The sequence below is a fragment of the Nicotiana tomentosiformis genome, chromosome 11 (assembly GCF_000390325.3).
Source record: "Nicotiana tomentosiformis chromosome 11, ASM39032v3, whole genome shotgun sequence".
Taxonomy (NCBI): Eukaryota; Viridiplantae; Streptophyta; class Magnoliopsida; order Solanales; family Solanaceae; genus Nicotiana; species Nicotiana tomentosiformis.
Genome location: NC_090822.1, coordinates 41,940,578 through 41,951,962, shown reverse-complemented (window position 1 = coordinate 41,951,962; position 11,385 = coordinate 41,940,578). Strand labels below are relative to the sequence as shown.

General features: G+C 35.5%; 1 protein-coding gene across 1 annotated transcript; it reads left to right on the top strand.

Annotated features, from left to right (window-relative positions):
* Positions 1-240: 240 nt before the first annotated feature.
* LOC104091088 (uncharacterized) lies at positions 241-10,383 on the top strand. Its single transcript, XM_070187912.1, has 16 exons — positions 241-536; positions 636-670; positions 762-873; positions 1,688-1,785; positions 2,710-2,806; positions 2,883-2,972; positions 3,064-3,126; positions 4,405-4,479; positions 4,556-4,621; positions 4,695-4,772; positions 6,683-6,793; positions 6,901-6,978; positions 7,101-7,220; positions 8,293-8,336; positions 8,671-8,728; positions 10,084-10,383. Exons 1-16 carry the CDS (start codon positions 504-506, stop codon positions 10,090-10,092), a joined length of 1,167 nt encoding a protein of 388 aa, XP_070044013.1. The 5' UTR covers positions 241-503; the 3' UTR covers positions 10,093-10,383.
* Positions 10,384-11,385: the final 1,002 nt, after the last annotated feature.

Genomic DNA, 11,385 nt, shown 5'->3' with positions numbered 1-11,385 from the left:
GTATCCTTAAAACCACTTACAAATTTAATTGTTATCCGATTTTGAGGGTAAACAATTGTAATCATTTTGAATTAATAATAATTATAAATATTTTAAAGAATTCAAACTAAGGGAGTTAAGTGTAATATCACAAATCACATAGGACGTAAGTGTTATAAAACAAATAAGAAGGGAGGTCTTTGAAATTACCCCTTAAATTTTCCCATTTAAGTAAAGTGAAAGAGAGAAATTGTTTTCAGCTGGAAAATTCTGAAACCCAAAAAAAAAAAAAGAATAAGGAGGCACATACTTCCCCAATTTCGAGTGTGTGGAGTGCCACTACTGTGAACGAAGAGGGATAGTGGGATACTGAGGAAAAAGTGAAACAAAAATGAGAATGAGTTAATGACAACAAAAGCGAATACTCCTGCACTTTTAATAGTCAATTTGAAATTTGGCCAACATTCAGATCTATCCCCTTTGGAGTTTTCTGAAGATAGCCATTTCTAAAATCCCTCACGAACATGTCTCCTACAGACAATGATTTCGATCTCAGAGTATTTTAATCCCCCATTTCCTTTCTCTCTCATTCTATTTTGTGTTTGTAAGTTCAACGCACTCTTAACTATATTTCTTACTCTATAATTTTTCTGCAGCGCACATCTACTCCTCCTAGCGGCATGGGAATCAGGTAATAGACAAGACCAATTCTTCTTTCTAAAACACACATTTAGGGTTTTGATTTGTAAAATGTAGTGATTTGTGATTTTGTACATTTGCAGTGAGTATAATTTTGCAGATATAAACAATTTGGAGCACTGTGCTAAGTATCTCAACCAAACTCTGGTCACCTTTGGATTCCCTGCTTCCCTCGATCTCTTTGCGCATGACCCTGTACGACCATTTCTTAGTTCTTCTTTTATTCTTATTTTTTCCGTTAATTTTGTTGTTCTCGTTGTATTTTAGGGAAAATTTACAGTTTGCCTATGGAGAGCACCAGGGTAGGGGTTGGGGATGGGTGGTTATGCTAGGGCTTACTGAAAATGCTAGCCATTACTTGATTAACCATGCTGTTAGGGTTAGGGTTTGGACACATTGAAGGCAAAATTCAATTGAGATAGTGAAGTTGACTGCTTGGTGGGTAGAGTTACCCGGTATCTGTATTAGTGGGAGCTAGCAGGTACCGGATGCAGACAAGCTGGCCCGGACACCACCGTCATTAAAAAAAAAAGATAGTAGTAAAGTTGACTGATCAAACTATGATAGTGAAAAACTGAATATTGCAACTGATAAAACTAAAGAGATTTTCAGCTTCAAAATATTCATTTTACTGTGGTACTGTTTTTTAAGCAACGGTAGTGAGTGGATGCAGGTACTAATAACTCAATCCTAAATTATTCAATTGATCTAACACCACTTGATATCATCCAAATTTCAATTTGTGTATTATGATAGTTCTAGTGGGAAAAAATTGTTATTTGGAAAAAAGATCACATTTGAATAGTTTCCCATTCATAATATTGACCAATGAAAGTTTGGGTGGAACTTGTTGTCAGTCAAAACAACTCACTCTAAGGAAACGAGTGCTTTGCGAGATAATGTTATTGATATTATTAGTGGAATGATGCTGAACATTGTGAGATGTATATATAAGGATCAACTGTGTTTTCTGTATATGTTTAATACTGACTGATTTCTCATTTGGTAGGTTTCTATAGCAAGGACTTGCAATTGTGTATATGCACTATTGCAGCAAAGGCAGAGGGATATTGAATTCAGAGAGTCTGCAAATGAGCAGAGACAACGGTATTCTAGACTTTTGAAGTAGTTCTTTTGGAATTGGTGAAGATTGAATGTGTGGTCACAAACTTTGTTATTTTTTCATAGGTTTTCTTTGATTTTCTCTCTTATAAATTATAGTTCGAATGGAAGGACGAAAGCCATTTAAGAGATTGATATTAGTTTTAAAGTAGTTTGCAGTTCTTGGTGTAAGTGTTTTTAGATGTTACTTGCAATACTGAGCTGGAAACTATTAAGTTATGACTTGCTTTAAAATCTGTTTGGTTTTTTCTTGTAACATCTCAGAAACGTTGATTTATAGGTTTCTGACTTCTTTTGTTATTTCCAACCTTTTATATTATCTCAGTAAAAAGGCGTTGGTGTCCTTTACGAATCTTTGTTCCCTCAAATCAAATCTTTTGTTGTTCGAATGCAACTCTTCTTGATTCCAGCATGTATTGCTTTTGTTCTACGAAAAAAGTCGAAGTTACTTCTTTCCTTTTCTCAGCCTTAGATATAATCGTTGAGCTCTTAAGTAGAACATTTTGACTGTTGAATGGACTTCTCATAGTGAATTAGGGGAGTTTAAAATGATCAATTCAATTGGTGGACATATAAGCAAAGCTGATAAGGACCCAAATACTTCCTATTATTAGGAAGACCTTAAATTACAAAGACACACTAACATTTTCTCATGGTGTACCTTGTAAGTACCATTTAATTTGGATTATCTTGAATACAAGAAGAATAAAGTTCCAAATCCTAGTCCTTAACTATTGTGGTAATTATTCTACTAGTCCTCAAGAATTACACTTCTTACACATATATATTAATTTTGAGCACCCTTAGCGAAATTCCAAGATCCGCCACTGTGGGTGGGTTCCGTCTACCATGATGTTTTTCAATGTGAGCAAGATGTCCAATAATTGTTATGTTTTCTTCTATCTAAAGGCTGTTATCAGACATATCAAGATTAGAGGCCAAAGTGGAGAGGCTGGAATCTCAAATACAAGCCAAAGATAGAGAGATAGCTACAATTACTAGAGAGGTGTGAAAGTCTACCTTTTCTTAAACTAAGGAGTCTAGATGTACACTTGGCTGACTTTATAGAAAAATATGTTTAGGAAGCTAAAGCTACAGCAGCTCTGAAGGCACAAATTGACAAATTGCAGAAGGAAAGAGATGAGTTTCAGAGGATGGTTCTTGGTAATCAGGTTGGCTACTATATTTATTTATACTGCTTGTAGCGATGTACTGTTTCTCGCAACTGGTCTCATCTATGCTGAATTTTTATTTTTGAAATAGCAAGTCAGAACTCAGCAGATATATGAAATGAAGAAAAAGGAAAAGGAGTATATAAAGTTGCAAGTAAGTCTCTTCATCTTTGTTTTCTTTCATTTATATGTATATAACTATATTACGGGCATCTCCAACTTATTAAATTGGCCAAATACATAAGTAGCCCCTTAAACTTGTCCGTCTTTTTCATTTGGACACCTAAACTAAATTTTGTTCCTATTGAACACCTAAACTCAACTCTAAGTGTGCCTATTAAACACGTTTGGCACAATTTCAAAAACAGCTTAAGAGCGTGTTGTCAAACTCCTCCTACGTGGCAAAATAGACGAATCGGTATGTGACACGTGGAAAAAAAAGAAAAATATTTTTTCCCCAAAATCTCCCCTCCGCCCCTTCCCCCTTTCGTCTCCTTCTTACCCCGTCCCCTGGTCTTCTTCTTCTGATCCTTATCAGTTATCACTTTTACCATATTGAGTTACGTAATAAAATTTTTGATGAGATGACTCCAAATTACAGTGATAAGATATTGCATAATGGAAATTTTGTGGAGATTTCTTCGGTGTATTCTTTCTTGTTCTCATAACTTCTCTCTTCTGTTCCTTTCTTCTATTTTTCTTTGTCTTCCATTTTCATATCGAAAGTTATTTTCTAAATTTTGATCGGATAACAAAAGTAGAGCAAAAGAAAGAAAATTGGTTCATATCAGTTCTTCAAGTATTATGTGAACTAGGTATAATATTTATCTGAAAGTAGTACCGCTATCTTTCATCTCTATTGAGTTCCCAACTCTAATGTGGTGTGACAGCGTTGAATGTTGGGGTTTCTATATTACCAGAGATTAAAGAAATCACTGGACAGTGACAGTTGTTCAAAAGTTGCAATTAAGATAAGTGACTGATATTCCGGCGTGGCAAATGTTTTTTAAGCTTAACTGTTAAGGATTTGACACCAACAAATAGAAAAACAGAAAGAAGGAGATGATGAATGAAAGAGTGTTTTCTGTTCTGTTTTTGTGGCGCTAAACTCGTTCCTTTCTTTCACTACTAGGGAAGAGGAAGGGTGGCGGATGGTGGTGAAAGGTGGTGGCAGGGAAAGAGAGTGAGGAAGGAGAACAAAATATTTTGTTAAAAAATATTGGCCTGATGCGCTCAAAATGAGTGTTGTACACACTCTGCCATGTCAGCAAGACATGTATAATTGGCACAGTTTGACTAGAGTTCAGGGGTTCAATAGGAACAAAGCATAGTTTAAGTGTCTAAATGAAAAATTCGGACAAGTTTAAGGGGCCACCTATGTATTTGGCCTATTAAATATTAATGTTTTATGGATGTGTTGTGCTATTTCCAGGAGAGGCTAAATCAAGTGTTGATGGAGAAAAAGAAGGAATCCAGATCGGGCATGGAGATAATGAATTTACTTCAGGTAGCATTCATTTTTAGCAGTTCATTTACCCATGGTTATTCCGAAATTTAGCAGTTTTGTTCATATGTTTCTATAGAAAGAAGGGCGTCAACGTGGGACATGGAATGGGAAGAAGGCTGACAATGACTTCTACAAGAAGATTGTAAGTGGTCGATGGACTTGGTTAAACTCTTCCAGCTTCTCCAGGCTAAACTTATAATTGTGTCTATTCACAGGTGGATGCTTATGAAGCAAAAAATCAAGAACTAGCTTCTGAAAATGCCGATTTGAGGGCATTATTGCGATCAATGCAGGTACAATCAATAGCCATAGCAATGATTCAGTGTTTACATTTACTACAACAACAACAACAACAACAAACCTAGTGGAATCCTACAAGTGGGGTCTGGGGAGGGTAGTGTGTACGCAGACCTTACCCCTACCCTGAGAAGGTAGAGAGGTTGTTTCCGATAGACCCTCGACTCAAGAAAGATGATCAGTGTTTGCATTTAGCATCTCTTTTGAGTAATTAAAGCCACTCGAACAATTTCTTTAGAAAAGTTTTCGAAATAAGTCTTTACAGAGTAAAGTTTGTTTGTTAAGTGAGGGAAGAAGATTTTTCAGGTCAACAAGTGCCCCTAGGCACTTCTTCAGCCAAAAAAGAATTTTAAAAGTTTCTTGGAAAAGCTCTCAGCGGACCACCTTTTTCTAAATTACTCTTCTTAAACTTTTTAAGTAATCTCTCTTTGGAATGCCTCCTAAATATCTCAAAGTATAGACAGAAAATATTAGGAAAGTCTAGCCTCCTTTAGTTTTGGAGATTGTTCATATAGCACACTCCAACTAGTAATTATTTAAGCATCTTCCTCTTTCTGCATGTTGTGCTCATCCTTTATGAGGTAAAGTTAAATCCAAAACATACATGTGCTCTTCTTAGTCAGTTTGCCCAGGCGTCCATACGTGGAATATAATCAGTACTTCAGTAGGCATATAACCTCAAGAGTTGTTGAGGGAATAAGTGTAGGTCAGCATGATCTTTCTGTTAAGACTTTTTTTATTGTGTTGTGTTAAATGACCAAATTTTGATAAAACATGGAAATTTGGAGTAGTAGAAGACGGATACAACAATTGCCTAAAGAAACATGGAGGGAAAGATGCTTTTGGAGCCCCTTTGGATAACTTTTAGAAAAAGATTTTGGAGAAAGTGTTCGTGCAAAGAGAAAACCTGTTTGGATAATCGTAGTTTCTTGAAGATCTGCGTGTCTTGTTAGTGAAAGAACTTTTATTTGAAACACCCTAAAATCACGTTCTTTAAAAACAGTTTTTTCAAACGGAGTGGTGAATTGGTCATCTAATCTGCTCGTGTTTTTTTCTTAGAACCTCGCAGTATTGTTATCACGGGACCAACTATTTAGATAAATCACCATGCTTTGAGCTTCTACCAGTTTTAGTATAATGCGTGACTATATGTAGCCTTTGCCAAGCAAGGATTTCAAGATTTCAATGTCATAGCTAAATGTACGCCTGTCTTCCTTTAGCTTTTGCTCGGTATATTTGGTTAGAACTGAATGCTCTGAAATTTGAGAACAACCTCTTTTTGACAGTTTTATCTTATGTCAATGGGTTCTGGTACTTCTTTCTTTTTTCTTAATTATTGTTGGATATATTTGCTGTAGCTCATCCAAGAGAAAAATAAGCAGATCAATATTTTTTTGTAAGTGCTGTTTTAATGAGTGCCTGTGACATTATAGTGTCTGTGGAAGTTGTTTTCGTACTTACTGTTTGTTTACTTAAAATATGGGTTCATTTTCCTTCAGATTCTTCTTATGTTACTCCTAGTTTATTATTTCTGTCAATTTTTGGGGAAAATAGAACAAAAAAGAAGGGAAACTCTACAAGCATGGCAGTACAGAAGAAATCTGTTTGTCACACAACCTTGTATATTGATCTACGGATGAACTATACACATTCTGTTCACTTGTTATACATACTTTTGAAGCAATGCTTTAATTGGAATGTGACTGACCTTCCTATTCACTATAGGCTGCCATGTCCACGAGTGAGTTATGAAATGCCACAAGTGGGTCTTTTAGGCAGTCAGCTCCAATTAATTCACTGTCTTGTGTATTGATCAGTGGCTGATCATACTAATATTCTTCATGTGTGATACCTGCTTTTGAAGCAATGCTTTTATCGAGAATGTGACTGACCTTCCTATTGGTAGGGTGACATGCGTGAGTTCTTAAATGCCCCAAATGGTTCTTCTAGGCAGTCAGCAACAAGCAATGACAGGCTAGACGCAGATCACTTGCAGTCCGCGTTAGGTGGCAGAACGGTATGTGGCTAATCTTTTTAAGAGACTAATCAGATGGGTTATTTCTCATAGGATGTCATACCTGGTTAATGACATGAGGTAAGAGCCAAGAGTTTGTAATCCTTCAGGATGTTTTTGATCTGCCTCTCCACATGGCTAGGGATCAAATTGAGGAAAGTCTGCGAAACAAGATGGCTTCTATCAAGGTAAAGTAGGTGATTATGCATAGAGGTATTTTGCTTCGTGTTCCTATCTTTGTTTATATGACAAAGATCAAGTGTTGCATGTACCTGCAATAATCACTGTATATCTTTGTTAAAATTTGAAGGAGCGAATGGGTCAACTACAAGATGCACAAAAGGGCGCAGAAGTTTCCTCAGAAGTAACAGAGAGAGAGCTTGAGTTAGAAGCTCAGCTTGTTGAGGCCAGGAGCATAATCCAAGAGCAGGTACTCTTTTTATACCATTAGAGGGTAGGAATTCAACGCGAATTCGGAAACTGTACATTACCGCTTGTTGCATGATTAGAACAGGTAGCACTTGCAAACTTTTTGTTGTGCCATCACCTAATCGAATCTTCTGATGTCAGTAAGAGCCAAGCTATATGCAATATTGTATTGAGGTGCTTTTTAATTATATTAATGTAGTATGACTGATGTTTATGCTCTTATTACCAACCTAGCAGTCTTAAAATTACTAATGGTGCTGAAATTTCATTATTAAATAAACAATGGACCTGGCGCTGGATTACCAGTGATCTGGCTATATAAATGGTGCTTTTATATGCTAGCCTAACTTAAAAATATTGAGATGGAAATTTTTTCTCTGCGTGTTGCTTTTTTGGATAGAACTTTTAACGGCAAACCCGAATTGAGTTCAAGAAATGGTGGATTTAGGTCCCAGTTGCCTTTATTTATTTACTTTCTTACCTATTAAAAACGGTTTATTTACTTTCTTGAAAGCCCTTTACTTTTGCTTTTCTTTTCGTTAAGCAACATAATTTTCTGTCGTCACAACAACTTTAATTCTGTTGAACGCCATTTTTGAATTTCATTCAACTCTATCTTTGAAATCTTCAATGTAGTTATTTTTTAGGCTTAGTGGAAGCCTGAGGTGATAATAAAAGAGAAACAATAGGAAGTAAAATTGGAAAAAGGAGAATTCATCTGTGGCATGGCCTACGATCGTTAGGTCATCCAAATTTAGCATGCAACCACATGATATACTTTTAGTGCACAATTGGTCAAATTGTTGTCTGTGATGGAATACTGAACAGTTAACTTTGAAGTCTTATACCCTGGATTAAGTTGTAAAAAGATGCAAAAATAAAAATAAAATTTGGAAACAAATGCTTCAAAGGATTTTGTTAAATTTCTGAAAATTGTTCGACTACTGCTATGACAATAAAATTTATTTCTTTAAATTTGAGCATCTTCGCAACTGAACTTTTGTATGCTCTTGTCCGTTTTATTTGACAAATCTTGCTGAACTTTGGAACAAAATTTGACACTTAATTTGCAGGCATCGATTATGTCCAAACATCTTACCAAGTCTGAGAAGCCAAGGTACTCCATATTGGGGCAGATCTTCCCTCCCTGCACTCAAAAATAGGGAATAGGGGAAAAAGAGGAATACACTCTCCATTTCTCTGCACAATACCAAGAGCCATGCACATGTCACTTATAAAAAAAAAAAATACAACTAAAAACTAAAAAAGGAAAAAGAAAAAGCCAAGAGCTCATGCACATATCCTCTTCATAACAAAATAAAAAAGGGAAGAGCTCATGCACATATCCTACAATGTATAAGGAGGGGGGGGGGGGGGGGGGGGCACAAGCGGATGGGATGGAATAGCTAATGTTTGAACCTTTCATCTCATGTGCATCTGTAAAATTGCAGGCGATTGAGTGGCCATATGAATTCTGAAAGGGACCTACTCATTTCGTCCCCAACTGAGGTATCAACGGTGAAATTTTGCTTTAGCTTCACATGTCAATGACTGTTTTAGCTATTGCAATCGATGCTAATTGTGTTTGTATTTGTGAATTGCTGTCTTTAAACTGAACAAGGTTATGGACTTATGGTCACAATGAAACTAGAGACTAAAATAGAGTCATATATATGTGTGTGTGAGAGAGAGATTGTACGAATGCACATAAGAATTTGGATGTATGGTATTGGAATTTGGTTTGTTTATTTGACCTTGTTAGCATGTAATACTAGGAAGGATTTTGGGGCATGTGACATCTCATGGAGTCATTTTGATCCCAAAGAAAATTGGCAATGAAAGGCCATTGCCAATCCAGGACTTCCTGGGTGCAGTTAGTGGTAAGAACATAAAGTCTTGATGCAACTTTGTGGTTCATTTGGATTGTGGAGGTTTGGTTGGGATTTAGGACTCTTCAAATCAAGGCTGCTAAGTTGTTGTGGATATGTGTATAAATCACATAGAAGTGAGGTAGAAAAAGAAAGAACAAAGTAAACACCTTAAAAGCTATACTGTGTTTTAGGATCCTCACCTAGAAAAGTTGTAGTTCGGTTTTGTAAGGAAAATAAGCATGTGATTTTATAGTGTTATAAAGTTAGGATTTAATTGAGGATAACTAGTAAAGAAGGGAAACTCATAAGGACATTCTGCCTGAGGACGTGCTACTTTTTAAAAATCATATGTGACCATATAAGTGAATATGTGAAAAGTTTAGGGGAGGGAAGAAAATGCTGGAAACATTGTACAATCGTACAAAACAGCCTGTGATCTTCTGTGATCAATTAATAACCCTAAGCTGTGATTCACAGAGAGTATCTCTGGGAATAAACTCTGTGAGTGTCTATTCGATGGCACGTGTTTTATTTCTACTGCAAGAAATTTAGTGCAAAGGAGTCGAATCTCGATACACTCACAATTATGCGTTGGATTTAGATCCCCCTAAATGGAGTTTCTTCCATTACCTCTCTAAATAAGTGAAGTAATCTTTGATTAAACTAATGGCTCAACGTTTGCACCTCTACCTTCAACTAATCAAATCATGGGACTGCAGAGTATGCATTAGTGATATGTTAGATAGCTCGTTTTGTTGTCTGATAATAGCTGAATTACCAAGCTCTGCAATAGTCTGCTAATCAATGGGGAGTATGTTACATGCTTGTTTGCCATTTCCGAAGTAAGCTTATCTGTTAAACCATTGTCTTCCTTACAATTTTGGTTTCCTGTGTTGAAAATGATGTGAAGATGATGGATTATGTTGAAGGATTGCCTACTTTGCAATTTTAGTTAGTAGTAACTGACTGTTTGTTCTTTTCTTTTGTTTACAGGGGCTGTGAATTTTCCAACTTTAGATGAGCTTTACTCTGCATGTGACCTTAATCCTTCTTAATGTTGATAATAGGAGAAATATTTGGGTGATGCTAATGAACTGCTATCGCCTAGGCAGGTAAATGTATGTCTACTTCATGATCATTATGTTGGATACTTTGATGGAGCAGTAGGATAATGTCATTTGTAGTTGGCAATTCGTCCGTGTAACGTGATATAGATGATAATATTCTTTTTGTTTCCGGATGCTAATTCAGCCTAGCTTATTAATATATGACGCCCCAATCTCTGAGAGTAAATGTCTTAATCTCTCCGGAATTTTGTCTTCATAATCAGTTTCACATCTGCACTTCATTCTCCTAAGTTTCAGCTTATTATTTATCACTTCTATAAAAAAAATATTTTCCTGAATAAGCTCTTCAAATTAATAATGTTTCTCGTTGATATCTTAACATTTAGGGTTTTAAAATAGAAACTTTAAAGTTATGCTCACTGAGTGTGCCACTCTCTTGTTGTAAGAATTTTATTTCTTGAAAAGCATTACTGTTTAAAGATGGTGTGAGTAGCTTCCTCTTAAGACATCATTAAGTTCATGAATTTGTAATCTAAAAGTATTATTTAGAGCAAAAAGATCAATTAACTTCTTTAAACTGTGAGCAAAATGTTGATTTACAATGATATCTAATAGGACTAACACTTTTTGGCTAGTGCAGAGCTATTTGTGACTGCAAAACTACGGCTACAAACTTTACTGTTGCTGAAAGAAAAAAAACTGTGATTATTCAAATCTGTTGAACCAATGCCAAAATCCATCTTTGATATATCAGAAAATGTTGAAGAGTTTTTTTAATCTGTTGGATTGACACATGAAATATAGTCTAAATACATAAGGGTGAAATGCAACAATAGCCACTTTTAAGCACGCTATTTAAAATATATCCATAATTTACAATGTATTTAAAGATTAGCCAATTCACCCAAACTTCAATACTAAGTATCTTGAATTTGAAAATTCAGAACTTAGAGTCGTGTTTAGAATTTGAAAATTCAGGACTAAGTGTCCTGAAATTTTGAACTGTTAATTTGAAATTTAGGACCAAGTGTTCTGAATTTCTAAACTACTAATTTAAAATTCCGAACATAAGATTCGAATTCTAGACACAATTTTTGAACTTTAGGATACGATATCCTGAAGTTTGAACTTTGAGGTTTAAACTCTAGGAAGTCGTGTCCTGAAGTTTAAACGAAATTGGCTAATCTTTAAATACATTATAAACTGTAAATATATTTTAAACAACATA

What these genes read in the sequence shown, in the direction of transcription:
- LOC104091088 (XM_070187912.1), top strand. Translation starts at nt 504, where the DNA reads ATGTCTCCTACAGACAATGATTTCGATCTCAGA. An exon ending in TAGCTACAATTACTAGAGAG is followed by an intron (nt 2,807 to 2,882) that starts GTGTGAAAGTCT and finishes AAATATGTTTAG; the next exon opens with GAAGCTAAAGCTACAGCAGC. An exon ending in CCGCGTTAGGTGGCAGAACG is followed by an intron (nt 6,794 to 6,900) that starts GTATGTGGCTAA and finishes GTAATCCTTCAG; the next exon opens with GATGTTTTTGATCTGCCTCT.